Here is a 22419-nt window from a genome sequence, read left to right as displayed (position 1 = left end):
GTGTGTGGTATGAAATGTGCTGTATAAATAAAACTGGCTTGACAATTCAGTATCATGTCACAGCAAAAGTAAAAGTAAAGTACAAGTAAATAAATGTTGTTAAATGGACTTTGTACCAGTGGTTATTGGGTCAGTACCATATATAATTAGTGTAAAAATATATGTTTTATTGAGACATAACAGTTAACAATCCTGCAGTTTATCATTTTAATGGGTTAAATTAAAGCTAAAGTGAAAATGTGCAGCTCCTTCTGTACTTTTGGACCCACTTTCTTTTGTTTTCAGTCAGGCACCAGCCGGGCCAACTACGGGTCTCTTTGGAAAAAGTGGGTGGCGTTGTTGTATGTAGGCATGGAGAGGCGCAGAGCCACTGGACTGCTCCTCCCGTCTCTAATGTGATGACAGCTGACTGTACCGAGACAGAGCCGGGACCATCGGGTCAAAATGTTGTCTTGACTTTCACGCTGATAGAAAACACTGATTTCCGGGAATAATGGAATAACAGCTCCACGGCTGAGGGAAGTGTAGCCGCCACTAAGTTGAGTCGCGGAGAAAAGCTACTCCGCCACCAGCACCAGCACCACCTCCTTCACCAGCAGCACCAGTAGCACCACATCACCAGGCTGAAGGAGTGGGATATCTTGTCCTACATTTTCCACAGGACGATCAGACAGTTAACAGGTAAGAAAAGACACGTAACAAACTTCCGCTTCTCATACTGCGTCAGATGAACTACAGAAAGCGCCAACCATGGGATGATGGATGAGCTGAGACGCACACAAGTTTGTTTTTACGCACGAGTTTGCTTTTATATCTACACCCATGACACTATCTGTTCTCTTAGGGTGATCATGTATGTTATAGCCTAGTTAGTTAAAAATCTGTGTGCTGTGATGGTCAGGTCGTTTGGGCGAACTTTCTCTTCAGTGGAACACACACACACACACACACACACACACACACACACACACACACACACACACACTCACTCAGCTATCAGACTAATGACGTGAGCTGAATGAGAGATGATGGCAGTGAACACAAGTGCTGCTGCAGACCCAGTAATCCCCCCCTGTCTGTCTATCTGTCTGTGAGTCTGTGTGTGTGTGTGTCTGCAGTCACCTGTGGCTGCTCCTGTCAGTTGTTCCACCATGTGAGAGAGACCAGCAGACACACACACACACACACACACACACACACACACACACACACACTGAGAGGGAATATTCTGGTCACAAACATGCACGCTTTAACTATGGTGGTCTGATCACATGCACTCTGATATCCTCATCTACCTTACTGTACTCTGATGAATTCGGTTCTGTTTGATTCTATTTTGTACTGTTCTATCCTGCTCTGTTCTGTGGATGATATTCTATTCTGTTCTATTTTATTTTATTTTATAGAATTTTATTCTATTCTGCTCTATTATATTCTATTTTATAATATTCTATTCTGTTCTATTTTATTTTATTTTATTTTATAGAATTTTATTCTATTCTGCTCTATTCTACTTATTCTATTCTGTTCTACTTTGTTATAATTTGTGATATTCTGCTCTATTCTATTCTGTTGTATTCTATTATATTCTGCTCTATTCTATTCTGTTGTATTCTATTATATTCTGCTCTATTCTGTTCTGTTTTATAATATTATATTTTCTATTCTAACATATTTTACTCTACTTTATTCTGTTCTATTCTATTTTACTTTATAGAATTCTATTCTGTTCTACTCTGTTATAATATATGATATTCTATTATATTTTGCTCTATTTTATTATATTTTATAATCTATTCTTTTCTATTCTATTCTATCATATTTTACTCTATTTTATTCTGTTCTCTTCTATTCTATTTCATTTTATAGAATTCTATTCTGTTCTGCACTATTCTATTCTGTTCTATTTTATTTTAGAGAATTCTATTCTCTTCTATTTTATGATTATTTTATTCTGTTCTTTTCTATCATGTTCTGTTCTATTCTATAAAAATGTATTCTGTTCTATTCTATCGTATGATATTCTATTCTGTTCTTTTTCATCATGCCCTGTTCCATGCTATTTTATAACATTCTATTCTGTTCTATTCTATTGTTTTGTATACCATTCTTTTCTTTTCTATCATGTTCTGTTTCATTCTATCTTCTAATATTCTCTCATGCTTCGTTCTACTCAATTCTATTCAATCTTGTTCTGCTCTGCTCTATTCTCTTTAGTTCTGTTCTGTTGAATCCTGATCTGATCTACTCAGTTCAGTCATGCTCTGCTCTGCTCTGTTCGGTTCTGCTGGATTCTGTTCTGTTCTGTTCTATCTTATACATGACAGTGTCAGCTGGGGGTGTGTTCAGTGGTTTCAAGGCTGGTTTTATTGGATTTGGCAAATTAAATGCCTGACAAGACAAGATGCACAATTAAAGTAAAGACTATGCAAGTTACACCATCTTTACACCAAATGTATTTTACAGACAGAGAAACATACTATAGTGTGTGTCAGAAGGTGTGTGTAGGTTGTGTAGACAGGCTCTGACAGGAGTCTGTAGGTCTGTTATGTATTTGGCTCGACCTCTTGGAGCTTCTGAAGATAAAATATGTCCAGCTTGTCACTCGAACTGAGTCAGCTATCCAGATTTAGTGGAACAGAGTGTGCTGTAGATTCTGTGCATACTGCGGATCGTAGTATGGACAACCACATTAACATTCGCACAGTATGGCTATTTAAACATAATTATGTAATTAAGGGCAAAAGATCAGGAGGAATCACCCTAACACAATCCGCACTGTCAGAGGAGCAAAAGACATTCAGTATCAGTGTTAAATTAAAAAGAGTGTGTGTCTTTTTCCTCAGTGTTTTTTCTCTGTACTGAGCCATGACATGCCCACAAGTTTGTTCTACCAGCACAACACAGTGTGTGTCTTTGCCATGGCAGCATTTACACACAGCTTTAGTCATGGAGCTGTGGTTTGTCCCATAAAGTGAGACATCAAAAGCGACAGAACTCAGATTCAACGCGTGCCATTGTTGTTTGAATCTCTGCAGCACTCCATCATCCACCATGTTTGTTATCATGTTCCGCTCCACATGTGCATGTTCATAAACAGAGGGAGTGACTGCGTTGTTTCATACTGACACCGAAAATCACAAATGTGATGTGTAACAGAGTTGTTTCTGAGCCAAATATTTCCCCTGCTTTGAATTGTTAAATGCATGTAATTAAACCAGCTGCGCTGCAGTCAGGATTTCGGTATTTTTACTTTCCCAACAACACCAGTTTTGTTTGTGCTCCTCTGCTGCAGCCGAAGTTACGGTGCTTTGGCGCTGGCACGCGCCATAAAGGCTTTTTTATTTTTCCTCGCCTGCAGGGATCCAACCACCAATCTTAATGTGGAAACGAAAGAGTTTGTTACTTGGCCTGTCATGAGCACCAGGATACATGAATGTGTGTTTTACCTTTCCCTTCTTCTGAGTCACATCTGACCTATCAGCCTCAATCAAAGATATCTTTCTCTCCTCTGTTGTCCAGCTTTTGTGCTCAGTGCCTACACAGGATTTGGGATGCACATCAACTTCCTACACACTGAATTATTCAACACTCGCAACAGGGTCCTATATCACTACTTGGTGATGGAGAAACTTGAGATGTTTGTGTCAGCTTGCATGTCACGAACTCTTTGCAGTAGCTGTCCTCATAAATCCAGTGAAACGTGGAATTGTGGGTATTTATATGATGTGATTATAATTGCCACTAACTGAAGGCAATCAGAGATACAGCAGCAGAAGAGAATGTCAAGCAGAGCCAAGTGGTAATAACTTGATGATGCATGGGAAAACAGAAAAATCCAGAAATGTCATCCTGTTGTGTAACATGCCATCGATTCGGAGAGAAGGTTCTCGGACATAAAAATAGGACATTCCTTACGTTCTTTGGAGGCAGTGGAGTATTAGTTTGGCTGAATAGGCAGGAGAATTAATTTGATTTGACCTGGATGTGAAAAGGGAGAGGATGAGTTGAGTGCGGAGGCTGCAAGGACATGGGTGAAACATGATGCCCCTCAGATTTTATAGTGAGACCGATTTAAGGAAGTTGACTTCCTCCACTATGAAATTTCCGCATTTAATGGTGATGTAAACCTCTGTAGCTGACACATGCACTTTGGTTTTAAGCATGCTGAAAATTTTAAATGAGCTGAATCCACAACTTTGTCTTGTTTCCATGGACAAAATAATGGGGTTACTTACTTAGACTCAACAGACAAACTGAGAGAAGGTTTCCATGCTCACAAGCAGACGCACTTAACAAGAAAAACCCACCATCAAGGCTCAGTATTCTGCCCAGTTAGTTAACTGGTAGCCTATATTCAACATGGCAGCCTGTTACACTTAGTTACATAGGTGGCAAACATTTTCCTTGATCTTTGGCCTTGTGCACGCGGACACAGGTATTTTTGTAAATGGGGTTTTTCCCCTCTTAGTTCTCAAAATAAATTCCCGTCCTCACACACTGTTATAAATAAAGACTTCGTCCAAATGATAATGCAAAAATACAACTGAAGAACTGTCGAGAGCATGCCAAACCAACAAGCAGCGATATAATTGTCACACTAAAGCCAAGCAAAGAAGAAGATGTTGGCCAATCAGCAGCCTGAAAAAAGCTGTCAACAGTGACCTCTGTAGCGCCTCTGTTCCCTCATATAGTTGAAGAGTAACTGAATATTTATATGTAAACATTTAAAAGTCATTTTAGCGAAGTTAGAGCCACTACTATTTCGGCCGCATCCACCATTGCATGAAATGCGGCCTCATTTGTGACACCGTACAAACCAAAACCTCAGTTTTTCCTGTCTACACATCAACACCAAAAACAGTTTCTGAAAATCTTCACCCTCAACAGCGTTTTACAAAAGGTTCATTTATAGTGACCTAAACGTAAGGCCAAATCGCATTAAGATAAAGCTGTGTTTATAGAAATACCTGTGTCCATATGGACTAGGCCTTAACTACTCTTTGTTTGGGCCCCCATATAGTATTTGATATTCCGCAACAAAGAAATACTTTGCAGTAAAGTTGTCAAATGTATCGACAATCTGATACTATATTGATACCACATGTTTAAAACAATACGATCTCCGTTAACTATTCATTTGTTTGTCCTGAAAGTACTGAAGCTATTAACAAAAGAAAACCAGATCTTCAATCAGAAAAAATCCGTTGGTCTTCAACGTGTGGCTGTCACAGCATTCTCTTCAGCAACAAACCCACCAAGTGACAGGATGTGTGTTTTGTGGCTTTTTCTGTGCCAGCACTGTGTGCAGGCTGTTAACTTGAAATCAAAATGAAAAAATTCTATTTTGTGTGCCTAGGACTTTTTTGTTTTTGCCATAGTATTGAAAGAGGTATCGCATTTTGTTTATACTAGTATCAAAGTTTTAAAATTCTGGTATGGGGCAACATCACTTTGTAGTTTAGTTAGTAGACCTCCATGATGTCAGCTTTGACTGCCTCACTGATTTTCTATTTTTGGTATTGGACCGTTAACTTGGAGTGTTGTTGGAATATATAGTGTTCGGCTACGCAGAACTCCACACTTTAGGAGCACAGAGCGTACTCTGGACACAGAGGGAGCAGCAGAACGTCAGGTGCAGTGAAAGTGAATTTTGACCATTCTTAAATTCATATAGAAACAACATGCTCGATCTCTACAACAACAGCGCTCTCATCTTAGTGTTGGTCACTGTTTTTGCAACCTACTTTAAAAGAAACTGGCTGCATTCCCATGGAAACCACACACCCCGTGGTCCAGCGCCAGGTCTAATAGTCTTCTTTCACTAGCCTCTGCAGTAGCCGCTCCTCTTATCTAATCCATTGATCTTATCAGTTCTGATTGATCCAACCAGAAACTGATGGAATGATCAATTCTCCACCCAAAAAAATGGACCTGCAAAAACCTAGACTCTACTTCAGCAGTTTTATAATCTTAGACAAACTGAATGGTGATAACATCTCTGTTGACAGCAGTTAGGAAACTAGTTTTATGGGCCATTGAGACTGAGCTTCTACACCCTCATAAGCTTTATTTAATCGTTTACAGTTGTTTCTGAAACAGAGAACTTTGAGAGTTGTTTGTTTCCTCACATTGCTCATTACATATGTGACCATTTCAAGATTGTCTTTGCAGGCATTGCAGTGCTTTGGGCTCTTTTGCTGAGTTCATATGGAGCTGGTATCTCAGTCCTCTGCCTTAATTATCCCAGACCACTCCCAATGAGCTGATTCACAAAACTCATCCAAGCAAGCTAGGATTTGCCATCTTGGCAGTCTCTTGTTAATGTCCTCAATTCACCCTGAATTATTTAAATGTTTGGGAAGAAGATGTGAGCATTTTGTGTCTGGGTGGAGAGAGCTCACTTATTCTACCCTCCATGAACTGATCATGTTTCTGCAGGCATATCATGATGTGAATCCAAAGGCAAGATCAGTTACGTAACAGCTCATATGCAAACTATTAGGGCTCAGCCATGTTTTAAGGGGGCCGGCATATCCTCGGGCACCTCTGGGGTTCTCTCAGGGAAAACCCTCTGCCGTCCAAACAGATCCTTGTAGCCGTGACAACGCAGTCTCTGCCCTCTGAGCTTAGACATCTGAGCTGTCCTCCTCGCTGTGAAAATGTTTATGCAAAAGAGCGGTTCCACCCAGTGTGTGTATATGTGTGTGTGTGTCATGAGAGCCATTAATATTCAACACGTGCATGCTTGGGAAAGAATGGAGAAACAAATATGTGAGTGAAAGGAAAAACAGGATCAAACGGAGTCCGAAAAATAAGCACATTCCCTTCAGGGATGCCTGTGTGCTCGCCAAACTGCAGAGATGCTGGAAAGAAAGTGAATGAAAATGTACAGACGAAGGTGGACTCAGAGCTACGGATGAGCCAAAAAGAGTATTTCCAGTCTTTTTCCAAGGACCCACCCAGGGTTTTCCCCTGCACTCATGAAGCAGCAGCAATGTCCTCTCTGCTGTTAGAAAAGTTACATATAATCAGAAGTATTTTAACAAGTATAAAAAGGCAGTCAGCAGAATAGAAGCATATTTTACTGTTTCTCAACCAAAGTTTTTGTCCAGACAAGATGCAAACAAGACAGGACGGCTGTACAATTACAGAGGTGTGGAAGATGATTTATTCTTTGCTGGGCTTACTCTGACTCAGTGTGGTGTTGAAACTGGACAACCCTCCCAGTGTGTTGTAGGCTTCATATGTACAATCTAGATGCAACCGGTTCATTGGTGAGTTTTAGAGGTGCTGGTAGGCAGATTTTGTTAACTTTGGATAAAGCCAGGCTGGGTGTTTCCCCCTGTCTCCCGTCCTCATGCTAAGCTAACCAGCTGCTGCTTCCTTTATTTTTATTGTTTAAACCACATAATTTTAAGTTTAATGAGCTCTATACTACATTCAGAGCATATCTATGATTCAGAGTCTGGGCCAGGATTGCCTGCATATGGCTCTCAACATGGAGGTGTCTGAGCTGGTGCTAACGATGTGAACAGTACCAATAACCAAGACATTCTCACTCCCGACTCGTCTAACACCGACACTTGTTTAGTGGCCCTACACCTCAAGCTATAACGCTCTGATATCCCTCCAGCATCAGTTTTCGAGGGCCAGGGACGGCGTGTCAATTCTTTCTTTTCAGAATAAGCTAACATTGTCACAGGAAATGTTAGTTTCTGCTTGTTAGATGCATCTGTTTTCAGCATAAACTAAGAACCTAGGTTTGTTTTTCAGTTTACGTCCTTGGTTGTAGGCAATAAAAATATGTGGTTAGGTTAAGAAAAAAAAAATCATAGTTAGACTTAAAATTTGTCTCTAACGTAATCTAAAATCAAGTGGCATACGTCACAAGTGTAGTTTGCTATGCATAGCACAGTACGTTGTTATTAAAATAACTCAATTGACTTTTGGTTTCACATGGAAAATGAACAGTGGTCTCCTGGTTGAAAGTCCGGAGTCCCTGACCCACAGTGGTGTGATAGCCAGTTGCACATTGCAGTCCCTCTTGTTGCCACTCAGGCTTCACAATCACAAAGCACTATAATTTGTAGAATTTATTGTTTGATTGCAGCATCATCTGGACAACAGTGGGAAGGCTGCTTTATCTCCCAGTATCCTAGATGGTAGAGTATTGGTTTTGGGTACCAAAAAAAATCTATTTCGTGCCCATGGCATAACAAATGTAAGCGTTAAAGGAGATGTATGCGACATGCCAGAGCATATAATTGAGTGGGATTGCCTGCACACGGCTCTCAGCATAGAATTTGCTGAGCTACTGGCAGTCAGCAGCTAACAGTGCTAACAACAGCAACAGTGCTAACTGAGCTAACGGTGTTGACCTGGGGAGAAAACCGGAGAGTGGACACTATGCTTCAGCAATGATGTCGTTATCAGTAGTAACCGTTGTATGAGCACAGGGCAAAGTTGGTGATGGTTAGCTAGCTTGTTGGATACACACTCAGGGACTCAGACGCACGTGCCGCCAGACCACTATTACAACAAGAACAGAGAAGCTCGGATTACAACACACACAGGGAGCATGACTTCATTCTCTGCTCAGGACATCTGTACATGGCAAATATAGATATAGATTACCTTTAAAAAATGGTGGATGTTAACTTTATTACAGATGGCTCTTTTGATTCAGATTAGATTTAGATTTTGCACATAATTAGGTGTGAAATGTCTTACCTTATGTGTAAATTTTTGTCATAACTGATATGCATGACAAAAGTAAGTGCTTAAATAAGACCCTAGTAAAAATAAGTGTTCTTTCCTTACAGTTACCCTAATTGAGCCACATTAAATGAAATGTGTAAAGAAAATGTAACACTTTTTATGAAGCTTTAGTCAGAAAGGCTTTAAGTTAGACAACACTGAGTGGGGAATGTCAGTATTTAAGGAAAGGACAATATTGGTCTGAAGCATTCGCAAACTGATACGTCACCCTAACCACAGAAGTCACTCAGCATTTTGTTTGGGCTATTTGAAATAAAAGGAACAGTCCTTCCTGTCTCTTTATGTAAGCAGTTTGAATTGATGGTGGCCTTGTGACAAAATAGGCTTTGTTTCCACTACAGTGATTGTTTGAAATGCAGAGCTGGCATGTTGGTGTACAGTATGTCTGTGTGCCTTTTCAGCCATCTCTGTGTATGTGTTTACTGTTTGCATGTTTGAGTTAAATGGGACAGCTTCGCCAAAGTATTTCAACACAGTTTGGCATCTTTAGGCATTTGACTCAGCTCGCCAGATGTGTTCTTTTCATCCAGCTGGCCTAGGCCACATCGTGCTGTCTCATCTGGTTGAAATGCACTTTAAAACCAGACTGCTCTCTTCGCTGTCCTGCCTTTTACTTGTTTAGAGCAAAAACATTGGAACAGAATTTGGCACCGTACTATAATGTTTTAATATTTATAAGGAGGCTTGCCTTCAGAAGATAAATGATGAGATATACTGCTGAAACTGGGAGTTTTTGGAATGGCTGGCATGCAACAAAGGCCCCCAGGCTGCAGTTGAACCCAGAAAATCACTTAGTTTGTGAGGTAGAGCTGAAACAATTAGTCAGTCAATCATTAAGTCACAAATTCAGCTGCAGCTGTACTGATAAACTATTAACAATTTAAGTAAATCTTGAAGCAAAAATGCCAAACATTTTCTAGTTTCCTTCCTGCTTGTAGGATTTGTCTTTGTCTTATGTGATAGTGCATTGAATATCGTTGGGTTGTCAGGGATTTTTAAGCACTACCCCCACAGTGGCCATCAAGTCCATGAACTTGGAGACCAGAGTACATTTTTCATGGCCCAATGTATGAACTTGGATAGCCCTCAGAACGGGAATTCAATGCAACTTAACACCACTGTGATACCAAATAAATGAAAAGATATTAACAGAATGAAAATATCTTTGTAAACATATGGTAGGCTATATTCTTTTACAATATCTTAGTTCACAGTCTGTCATGTCTTCAACTTGTTATTATCTATAGTTACTAGTAGCATAATAAAAAAATATGATTAAAATGTTGAGGAAATAAATAATTACATTTATTTTGCTAGCTAAAGTCACACTAACAGATACGGAATTGATTTAAAAAATAATCCAGATTATATCTGAGTTAGCTGCTTTTTTATTGTTTTATATTTAGTTTATGTAAAGCTGTAGCTACAGCTACATCTCTGTCATCAAAGTACGAGTACTTTATTAGTATAGTTCATTACAAAATGTAGTTAATTTATCTGCTTAATTTCATGTCTGACAGATGTTTGGTAAAATGGGAATGCTAATGAAAAGTGTCTGTAACTTCAAACCCAAAGTATTTGTAACATCACCTCCTTATTGTTTATTTACTGTAAACCTTTGTTGTCACATTAAACTGCAGTTTACTGTTAATGCCTCAATCCTGCTGTGTTTAGCCTTGTTAGCCATTAGCTTGATTAGCTTAGTTAGCTGTCAGCTCTGTTAGCTAACACAGTGCAGAACTCTGCTCCCCACCAGCTGGTAACAGCTAACAGCTAACTAGCTCTCGTTCCAGTGATAAGAGCATAAAAACATTAATCCCAGAGTCATCCAGGGGAAGATATCTGTTCGGTTATCGCTTCATGTTTCTCTGAGCAGAACATTCTAGTCCTGCTGTGTTCAGCCTTGTTAGCCGTTAGCTCAGTTAGGTGTTAGCTCCGTTAGCTAACACACCGCAGAACTTTGCTCCTCACCAGTTGCTAACAGCTTCTAGCTCTCCTTCCAGTGCTAAGAACACAAAGACTTTCAGCCTAGTGGTGCTCTGGGGAAGATGTCTGTTCATTTATTGCTTAATGTTTCTCTTAACAGAAGCCGTCAGTCCTGTTGCCTGTTAGCTGTTAGCTCTGTTAACTAACACACCACAGAACTCTGTTCTCTACCAGCTGCTAACAGCTAGCTAGCTCTCCTTCCAATGATAAGAGCATAAAGACTTTAATCCCAGACGCATCCCAGGAAGGATCTGTCTTCGTCTCAGTCACATTTTTTTTTTTTTTTTTTTGTTAAGATATTTTTTGGGCATTTTTAAGCCTTTAATGTATAGGACAGCAAGTGTGAAGGGGGGAGAGAGAGAGGGAATGACATGCAGCAAAGGGCCACAGGCTGGAGTCGAACCTGGGCCGCTGCGGCAACAGCCTTGTACATGGGGCGCCTGCTCTACCACTAAGCCACAGATGCCCCCTCAGTCACATTTTTTAATGTCACTGGGATGACGGGACGCTGCTTGCCTAGCCGGCAATGATTCACTGTTTTCGTAGAATGTTTAACTTAAAGGTGCAAATAAATTGGGATGTTTGTGAAACTGTAACAAATTATGTTGGCGAAGGATGGGGATTTCCGTGTATTTAATCTTTATTTAGATAGGTAATGTCACTGACACATGCAGCATTCTCAAAAGAGACCTGATAAAACTCCACAGGGGGCCATCAATGAACGATATCTGGTGGCCACAGACTAATTTTTTGCAGCCCTGGGCCATCGGGCCATCGTTAATGTTGAACCCTGGTTTTGGACTGTTGGTTAGACGAAATAAGCAACTTAAGATGTAATCTTAGGCTTTACGACATTTTTAGGACTGGCATTTAAAAGACCAAACATATAATCAAAACTGTAGATTCAAGCCTAGTGCGCATTAGACCACCAAGGTAGCAGAACGCCCTTAACTTAATAATTTCATATGGTTTTATGTGTGTATACTGTTTGACAAACAGTCACAGAACATAAAGTTTTATGTAGGTTTAACCAATTTGGCCTATTGTGGCATCTAGTTATTGCTGCTGTGGTTCATTAGCCTACATTTTGTTTGCAAAGAAGAAACCTCATATCCACATTGGTTATGTCATTATGCTGCTGGGGGTCCGTGTGCCGCTGACTGTACAAACAGATGGTTAGAAAACCACATGACTTGTGTTGACAACTGTCAGCCATACAGAGCCTCCTCGCTCTGCCCCTCCTCGTCCCCCCACATCACATGTGCTGAAAGACTAGACGGTCAAAAGAAAAGCAACAGATGTCCCACAGTTTTTAATATCCAGAACCGTCCACTGGCTGGTCACCTGTTTTTTGGTGATGTTGTTTTGAGGTGAATGCGTTTCAGTGGACTCAGCACTCTGGGCGGGAGGACTACAGCGCTGCGCAGTAAACAGTCAGTATCAAAAGACATCAGCTGTCATCCAGCCCACTCCAGAGGCTTCTACCAGTCTGTGTGTGTTGACATCTACACACAGGCACGTGCCAGTCTGTCCGTCCAGTATATCTGAATAGGATGGATGGTACATTGGTCGTGCAGCTACAGACAGTCAGCAGATCTCACTTCCTCCACTCTGTGCTCACTAACACAGTATGTGAGTGCTCACCCTGCTGTACCTGTAGAGACAGAGGCAAACCTTAGAGGCCCTGCAGCAAAGGCAAATGTGGACCCGTTAGGACACTTATATTTAATTGTATATGTACAGTTTATAGTTTTGAAAGATGGAGGAAAGTTTCTCACCACACATTTTCTCACTGATATTGTGATTTAAATTGCAATTATTTTACTACAGGTGTGTATTTACCTCTGTTATCTTGTCTCTACACCAAAACTGTTACATAAAATACTGAAGACACCATTTGTTGTGGAGGCCCCACAGTTTTTATCACCAAACTTGGAGGATATTTTAATTAAGCTATGAAGCATATCCCCCAAAATGTTTCTTCAATTGACCAATAAGGGGTGACGGTGTTGCCAAAGAAGAGCATGGCCTGGCAGAGATTTGGATATAAATGAATTCGCTTCTTAATTGTCATAAAACCTGTTGATTATCTTTTAATGCATGTTTCGTGAAATGTCAAAGGTCTTGATCCTTTGCAGCTTTCAACTTAAAGGTCCATGCTAGCTTGAACCCCGGAATTGCTGCTTGCAGTTGAAATTGCAATTTTTATATAAAAATGGATGTACCCTGGTGTACACGTAAGGATCCATGAACATTAATTGCGTGGTTAATGATTTTTATAGGGATGCACAATATTAATATCAGCATGTCATCGGTATTGTCAGATAAAGGCTCTAAAATTTAATATCAGCATCAGCCCAAAATGAACATTTCTGCAGATATGACAGGCAGATAAGATGATTTATTCATGCAAATTTAATTAGTCCAAATAGGTTAAATTTACCCTGTTCTATACGTAACCTAAGTTGAAGTAGTTTTCTTATTTTGCCCAGTGAATGTTTAATTTTGAAGGCATGGTATTTTATGTCTGCATCTGTAAATGGGCCTTCCTGATGAGAGTAAGCATAATGATATATTAATTATGCATATGCTTAATAATATGACTTGTTGCTCTCTGCAATTAGGTGGAAAAAAATAAGTGCATATATTGGTATTGAGAAAAGATTTTGAATTTTGAATTTGTTTCTTGCCCTGCTCTTATGGTGAATCTGAATGTGTCTTTTTGCATGCTGCTGGTGTAATGAAGCAGGCAGTACTGCTATATCTTCCTCTTCTTTATTAAATTAATTAGATTAAATACTTTTTATAAATATTGGTTTGCATCATCAGTGAGAAGGCAGATGCTTTCTTACATCTAATGTTGATCAGTCATGTTGGGGAACAGAGAAACGCACACGCATAGATAGTTAAGTAAAGAGTGATGATGGTTTCAGGGCCACGTCTCAGGTCAGACAGTTGGTGCTTTGTCCCACTGTCAGCTGTGATGCGTGTACAGTGTGTGTGTGTGTGTGTCAACTGTTGACTTAGCTGTCTGTCGTAATCCCGATACTTTCTCCAGGACAGTGCCAAGTGGCACACACTAGTCTCAGTCACACTGTCCCTTTCACCCTGTCCCTGGAAAAGAACTCCTCACTGCCCCTCTGTTCTTTAATTATGTCATCAGTGTTGTTGAGGCGGTGGAAGACTTAGATGGTTGTCTTAAGATCTGCCTGTAGGACCCAGGATTCACAGAGTAAATTAAATAACAATCGCACTCTTATTCCTTCTCAGGGAACACTCTTTGAAGATCCAGCATGGTGTCTTGTTTTCTAGTTGTCCCTGTGGTTAGGAGTACTTTGTTCCAGTCATGATCAGAGTTCCATTGCTTATCAAGGCCTCATAAATCTTCACAGAAGAGACACACCTGTTTAGATCCTGTTATAAGGACCATTCAGTGTGTGAATTGACCCTTGTACTTTTCCAAGATGTGTCCCACAGTGGTGGGTAGGCATTAAACAATTATTGATGATATCTCCCATTGATGGACAGTAATTTGGTATAATCTGGCACTGGTACACTACCATCGTGGTTAAAACATTTCCTCCAGACTGGCCTGCTACTCCTGACGTGATCCCGTTTTTCCCTCTCTTTTTTTTTTCCAAATCCAAACAAAATGTTCTTCAGCTGGCGCTGTTGTGAGTCAGCACGGGCCACTCATACACCAAAAAATGCACAGTACACTTTTACAAAGAGAGGGAGATGAAGAGATACTCTTTGAACTTTCTAAATCAATTCTGGCAATGTGAAACTGCTGTTGGTGTTTGAGTATTTGAGTCCAGGAACATCATAACTGGCAGTATGTTCTCATTCTTTGTATTACATGTCAACAAGATCGCTGAATACCAATTAACGCTTGCTGTTACTTAATTTAATTTGTGCAGTGGAAATGTGTAATTGGCCTACAAGGAGGAGAATGAACGAGACTTAGCAGGACAGACAATTGAAACTAATCACTCTTGTCGTCGGTTAAATAGGTCGAGACATGTCTGACATAGAGCTGAGGCTTACATTGATGGTAAAACATTAAACTAGATTTATTAAGACGGTTTGTTATGTACTGTCTCGTTCAGTTTTTACGTGCTATGTTGATGCTAAATGAAGCTGTGCAGTTAAATGACGTATTTAATGTGTGGTAAACATGTAGCATGTAGCTAAACATGTACCATCATATTAGCAAAGTACATATGCTAGTATTTAGTGATTGGTATGTGTAATAAAACAAGTCTAAGGGCCCTATTTAAATGCTCTGTAGTGTCTAAAGTATGTGGCGCAAATACATTTTGGGTGTGTCCAAGCAGAGTGTACACACGGTGTGAAGTAGGCGCATCGTACTATCTCAATGATGTGCCCTTTAAATAGCTGGAAAATACTTCACCATTCTGACTTTACACCAGGTTCTTCATTGGTCAATGGCACAATCGCTTTCTGCTGCCTCAAATTAGCAATACGCCAACAACGCCCTTGACCACACATCATTTTAAGGCATACACACCCAGGGGCCCACAGATGGGTGTAAGGGCATTTGCTAATTACACAACATGGGTGCTGGGTGTGAAAATGACAACTGGGCTAGTCTACTACCAGCAATGACGACAGCACTACACTCTGCACTGCTTTGTAAGATAGAGAATTAAATGTCTCATGTGTAGGATTTAGTGGCATTTAGCGGTGAGGTTGCAGATTGTAACCAATTGAATTTTCTCCTGTGTGCCAAGCATGTACTGCAGGAGAACTATGGTGACTGATGTGAAAACATAAAGATGAGAATAGCAGTGTTTGATTTGTTTTTTCTGGGCTACTGTAGAAACAACATGGCAGACTTCATGGAAGAGGACCCGCTCCATACATAGATATAAATGGCTCATTCTAAGGTGACGATACAAACAATGAGTCTTGGCTTCAGGTGATTATACAGTCTATAGCCATGCTAGCAGCTCTTTTAGGCTGTTTACAGTGATGCTTTGCTAGATGCTAATGTCAGCATGCTAACAGTGCTAGTGGTAAGCAGGTGCAGTATTTACCATGATCACCATTTTAGTCTAGTATGTTAGCATGTAACATTTGCTTGCATAAACACAATTATAATAATGATGATACATTTTATTTAAAAGGCACCTTTCAAAACACCCAAGGTCACCTCACAGAGCTTACAATAGCATACAGAGCAAGAGACATGAATAGGAAAAACACATGTTGTTGCTGTTGCTGGCAGAGGGTACAGTCAGTGTTAGAGTGCGTAAGCCAGTTTGAATAGGTGGGTTTTGAGATGGGATTTGAAGGATGTTATGCTGTCAGACTGTTGAATGTGTGGAGGTGGGGAGTTCCAGAGCCTGGGGGCCGTGCAGCTGAAAGCCCTGGCACCCATGGTGCTGAGGCGTGAGGTGGGAACAGTCAGGAGACTAGCAGAGGAACTAACCGTGCTTGGAAATACTGTCCAGAAGACATATGGTTGTGAACATATGCACACTCAAATTAGGGGCACTAATGTAATAACTTTTCATGCAGTTACTCATGTGACACTGAATCATGTTTGTTTTTCTAGTCGGAAGCATAACAATTTCATTTATTTTTTTAAGGGAGCCAGATTGAATCAGCACTGTGTCAAACTCTGTTCAGCTACTTACAGTACTACTGTGTTGCTGGAAAACAGGACAGTGTTTCCATCAGGCAGCCTGTGTTGTCATCTGCCAGAGCAGGGTGCAAAAGTCACCAAGCACGGGGGGCCACTGACACACTGACAGACCCATAAATAACACTAAGGAGCTTGTCTGGCTGGATGCAGATCTGAGGATTAGCTAGAAGAAAGCTGCAGCCGCCCAGTGACTCTCTGCAGGTCCTGGCACTGCACTCAGGTGGTGTGGGAGGAGGTTTGGTTTTCTGGGTGTTGGTTGTAAACTCAGCTCTGGTGGCAGCACGCCGGAGCGAACGAGATGCATAAAGTCAAGTGGGGGAGAGCTGTGAATGTTATACACGTGCTGCAGATTTTCACCGCAGTTGGCATGAACATAGTTACTCTACACAAATAAGCCTGGGCACAGAGGACTGCAGTGTACACATGGGTGTCATATGAAGTGAAATGGACATAGTGTTATTACGCCATTAAAAATTTCAGTTCAATTTCTTCCTGATGTAAAGTGATCATAGCAACAATCTGCACACTGCCCAATGTGCAGACTTCTGAAACACATTGTAAATTGCAAGTGTTCAGCTGTAACTACTTTTCACTTGATATGCTGTTTCATTTCAGGTTGGCCTTGGGTCTGTGTCATGTTGCCCCAACATATCACAAACAACACTTTCCTGTTTTTGAATCTACAGGCAGCCAACACTAGTTGAAACCTCTGAGCTTTGTGAAGCCCGGCTGTACAATGGAAGTGATATATTTGACATGCAAATTAAAGTGTATGACTCTAAATAAGTGGTTTCACTTGTGGTTTTGTGAAGAGTCTCTGCTACAGATGTCTCAACATTTTCATTTACGTAACCAGAGCTCTTCCTTAAGAGAGGTTACAGTGTGGGACGTTATTTGTCTGATCAGATAAACTGAGAACAGATCCTTTCATGATTTGTGCTCTGTTTGTGTGGGCAACCTTTTATTTCTGAATGGCTGCCAAAGCTGTCACAGTCAGAGCATTTTCAACCTGCTTATTTTGAACTGAGTTATCTTTACTTACTTTGAATCTGCCAAACACACAAGTTCAGGTCTTTCTGTCTAAACTATGTACACATTTACAGGAACCTGCTCCATAAACTCAGATACAACAGATAAGGCTGTGAGTGGTTGGGAGGATCATTATCACTCACTGTTTCATGGAAACCATTTCTCAAAGAGAGGTGATATGTGATTCACCTGTGTGCAAGTCAGGACATGCTGAATTTGCCACGGTGTCTGAGAGACAACTATTGTTTATTCAACTGAAGATATGCAGAAAGATGAGTAGCAGTGTGCCTCATGCTGTTCACTCTGCTCTATCCGAAAGAGAAAGGACATTAAAGGGGACCTATAAAGTGCTCCAGGGATGACGTTTCTCTAGTGTCACCCTGTTTCCTAAGTCAAAAAGGCTATGGGGTTTTTTCCATTGGATTTTGGATTGTTGTAGAAAACATAAAAGTCTCTCAAATTTGTGTTAACCACAGACCTTATTTCAGGCATCTAACCCATTAAAACCTATTGAAAAACCTATTAACTGTGAGATGGGGGAAGCGGAAGTGGCAAAATGCTAACTCATTTCCAGGTTTTGGGACTCATGTCTGGGGCACTCTGTTATGCTTTCCCTTATTTTCTGTCATGTATATAATACTACATTGTTGGACATTCATAATAAACGTGGTCAAAGTTTAAAATAATGATACAAACATACTTCTACTTTTTAGACAAGTGGACGTCAGATCAAGTGTTCACATTACAAACAATGCTACATGTAGCTACATGCTAACATCAGTGAAACATGTAATCTTGGTTGCCGATGTTGTTAAATTCTCCGCTATGTCCGGTTGTGAAGATTTTGGTTTAGAAGCTTTTATTGGTGATTTTTTATAGTCGAAAGCGCAACTATAGTCACTTACATTCTTTCCCTGGCTGCAATGACCTAGTGAGTATAGCTGCATCTGGAGCAGCTATACCTACACAATCAGCCCCCTATGATCTGTGGTCTGGAGTTACTGTAAAGCTAGCTATGAAGTGTTAGGTTAAAAAAAAGAGGCGGTTAATGTAAGGGTTGTGTTTGGGTTAAAGGGTAAGGGTTACCTCTCGTCACTCAAAGGGGAATCGTGTTGTAGCATGATTCAAACAACTGTCGTGTGGGTGGGTTTGTCTTGTACTGGTGGCAGGCACCAGATTTGAAGGTGCGCGTCATGTACGCTTCAAACACAACGTGGATGCGGCTAAACGTGTCCTGCAATGATGGTGCAGTGACGACAAGAGAGCAGTTGCCGATGCACAGGCAACTGACCAGTCAGAGCAGACAAGGCTTTTCGAGACAGAAGCCTAAAGAGACAGATGCCTTAACGGAGCATCTCAGACAGATGGTGAATACAGTGTTTTTTGACCATTAAAGCATGTAAACATATTCTAGTAGAAACCCAGAATATAAGTATGAACCTGAAAATGAGCATATATGTCCCCTTTAGGTATGGATGAATAACACAACTTAAAATAAAGACCAAACAACATGGCTTCTGTTCCACTGAATAACTGTGAACACAGCCTGTTTGAGCTGCCTGCTCTGTGTTTCAGCCTCTACTCGCACACCTCCCTTTGGCCTGCATTAGTTAATGCCTTGGCTTCGGTTTCACTGTGGCTTTAACACTATGTGGTGTTGAGTTCACAACCTACCTCACTTAGCTGTGAACACCCACTACAGTACTGCTTCACCTCCACTGAGAAACACAAACACACACATACACGCACTCTTTCTTTCTCCTGTTAGCGCTGGTCATCTGCCCTCTCTATCTACCTCCACAACCACATGCAGGATAACCTGATCCGCGTCTCTCCCCAGAGACAGTGGCACTGAACTGGACCAGAGTCCCCCCCCCCGGCTCTGTCGGCCCACTCAACAGAGGCCCCATTGACCGTGGCAAACTACAGCCCTCTTCTCTCGTTTCCCGTCTCTTTCAGCGCGTCCATCCCCACCTGTGGTTAGTCTGTCTCCAGATAATGATGCATGAGGGTGCGTAGAATACTTATTAAATGCACTTTTGGGTTGTTTTGTGGGTGTTTGCTCATTTGGCTGCTAATTGAAGTCGTTAGCAACTGAGCCCAGATCTGAATAATCCTCCAAAGTGTTGTGTGACTAAAAGGAATGAATGCAGCTGGTTTATAGAGCTTCTCCCCAACACATACTTCTATTTTATATGCACATTTTTATTGCTTGTCAAAATGACCACAGAGACACAAAAAGACCACAGAATGATGCAAAGGAACCACAAAGAGACACAAAATAACTTCCAAGTAACACAAAATGACCAAAAAGACATTAAATTAGCCCCAAAGAGCCACAAAGTACCTCAGTAAGGCACAAAAATTCTTGAAACTGACTCAAACCGCTACAAAAAGACTCAAAACAACCACACAGGGATACAAAAAGACCATAAAGAGATGCAAAAGAACTGCAAAGACTACAAAAATGGGTAAAAACAACCACAAAGTGACACAAAATTACTTAAAAAAGACCACAAACCACTTTAAAGTCTGTGTGTCTTTCTCTGATGTACAGTAGGAGAGGTGGTGGGGTCCTTTGCATATCTGTGCCTACAGGCCCATTGTCTCATTATCCACCCAAGTCTCTCTGACAGTAAATGTATTATCTTTGGGTTGTGAACAAAACAAAACATTTGAGGACATCATCTCGGGATTCAGGAAACGGTGATCAACGTTTTTCAGCATTTCCTAACATTTTACAGACCAAAAACGAATCAATTAATCAAGAAAATAATCAATAAAATTGTTAGTTGCAGCCCTGTATTCCACCAAATTTTATTTGTACTGCTCTTGCCACAGGAAACAAGTTTAACGGAAGTCATGTATTTCTAAATAAAGCTAAGATCATTAACCACCTGGGTTATACTGTATTTATTCAGGTGTTGCATTCATTTCCTTAAACCGAGTGCTTCAATGTAAGAAACTCATTTCAACAGATCTTCAATAGAATTAGATGTAAATTCATATTTTTATTGTGTCATACAAAACCAGCAAGAAGGAATGTCAAGACAGCTTATATGGTGACTATTTATGTGAGAGGCACAAAGGTCAAAGGTCAGAGATAACATACAGTAGGTAGAAAAACTTGCATGTGAGTGTGTGAGCTGTAAAATATCTACTGTCACATCGACCATCTGTCAATCACCCAGATTACACAGAGGCGTAGTCACCGTCCATCTCTAACCCTCGTGTCCTCCTGAGGGAGCAGAGAAACAGGAGAAGGATAACAGAGTGTTGAGGAATGTCCTTCAGCCTCCTTAAGTACAGCTCTCTCTTTTGCTTTTGTGCCCTTTTTATTGCAGGTTTCTCACGCTCTCCCTCCCCCTTTCATTTGGTGTTGGGAGGCATTTGTTGATTTGTATGGCGAGGATTTTGAATAGCAGCAGTGTGCCTTTGTTTAGAAAACTGAGACGCACTTCCTCATGGGAAAGTATTCTATATACACTGAAGTTTCCTAATCAAAGTTTGGCATTTTGTTATTTTTATTTTACAACGGTACGAGAATGATCTCTTCATCTCTCTTTTTGTACCTCTGCAGGTTATGAGTAATGGAAGCAGGATCGGTGGTGCGTGCAGTCTTTGAGTTTCTCCCCAGTGTATCTGAGGAGCTGCCACTCTTCACCGGTGATGTCATCGAGGTGCTCAGCGTCGTAGATGAGTTCTGGTTGCTTGGTAACAAAGATGGGGTCACAGGTAAGGTGTCAGGGGTCATTATTACTATAGATAAACCCATATGCTGCCATATGCTATGAATATTTCTAGAAGAAACACTGTGTTTACCACTAAGAACTCTTAACAATCTGTACAGGATAAGGAAACCCCCCCCCCCCCCCCCCCCCCGCCAAAAAATCCATTCATGGAGAAGAAGACACATCCATAAGAGCAGCTGAGGAGAAATCTTTCTTCCAGGATAAACCGATGTGTAATAGATGTCGTGTACAGAGAATAAACCAATATAATAAAATCACAGTACCGACAATCCACATGAGAGAAGCTGACTGTAGCTGATTATAAAATAAGCCACACTGGAAACTGTCGGTGACATATTGGTCTTTCATTTTGGAGTTGAAGTGTGTGTGTGTGATGCTTTCTAATTATTGTTTGACATGGTTCACTTCCCCTCTGAGTTTTGTAGTACATGACACCATACATAGATGGGGTTGGAGGGGTGCAGTGGATTAAAATCCAAACATTCTCACTCTTAATCAGGTCCCATGATTGAGAATAATGAATGAAAACTACTCTGAAAAGTGAAGAATTAAGTCTTTTGGATCATACTTTAATTAATCATTTCCTACACATTAAATAGTCTTTGTTTCCTTTATCTCTTGATTTTGCATTAAGCAGAGGAAAAGGTGACAGATCACAGTGCATTTTGTCCAAAGTGAGAAGTGTCCATAATTGCTTCCTCGCTTTCTCTGCCCTTGAAGGGGTTTACTCACAGAAATCCACTTAACTTTTCCAAGAGCTAAATGTCACTGAAGATGAGAAAGGGGATTCCCTCAGAGAGGAAGTCAGTGCTGGCTCGCTAAACTGTGTTCTCTTGGAAAACACTGATCATATCAATACATTTATGGCATGACTTCCCTGGAAAGATGAAAACTGCCTTTTGTTACAGTGTAAAATGTCGTCTTGCATAAACTGAAGTGAAGGGAAGTGCTCTATTCAGATAACATGTTCTTTTTATTTTATTGAATCCAGGTGTTTTTAATAATGTCAGCATTCTCCAAATATTTGAGTCTGTCTGTGGCCACTGCAAAACTCCCAAAAACTACAAAGTTGTACCTGAATTGCTCCCAGTATTGACAGATTAGTGTAGATTTCAGTAGCAATCTACAGTTAAACAGTTGGCTTATTAGTCTATCTCATAAAAACTAATTCTTTAATTCTACACAGTAGTAAAATAATGG

General features: G+C 40.6%; 1 protein-coding gene across 1 annotated transcript in view; it reads left to right on the top strand.

Annotated features, from left to right (window-relative positions):
• The first annotated feature begins 543 nt into the window (after positions 1-543).
• The window catches only part of dnmbp (dynamin binding protein), a 71695-nt gene continuing 49819 nt past the window's right edge, over positions 544-22419 (top strand). Inside the window, exons 1-2 of the mRNA XM_033611343.2 lie at positions 544-681; positions 21048-21202. Coding sequence (XP_033467234.2) covers positions 21058-21202 — 145 coding nt within the window. The 5' untranslated portion in view covers positions 544-681; positions 21048-21057. The remainder of the gene's footprint in view (positions 682-21047; positions 21203-22419) is intronic.

The sequence above is a fragment of the Epinephelus lanceolatus genome, chromosome 21 (assembly GCF_041903045.1).
Source record: "Epinephelus lanceolatus isolate andai-2023 chromosome 21, ASM4190304v1, whole genome shotgun sequence".
NCBI lineage: Eukaryota > Metazoa > Chordata > Actinopteri > Perciformes > Serranidae > Epinephelus > Epinephelus lanceolatus.
The sequence above is the reverse complement of the archived record's forward strand: the minus strand, read 5'-3'. Positions and strand labels throughout refer to the sequence as shown.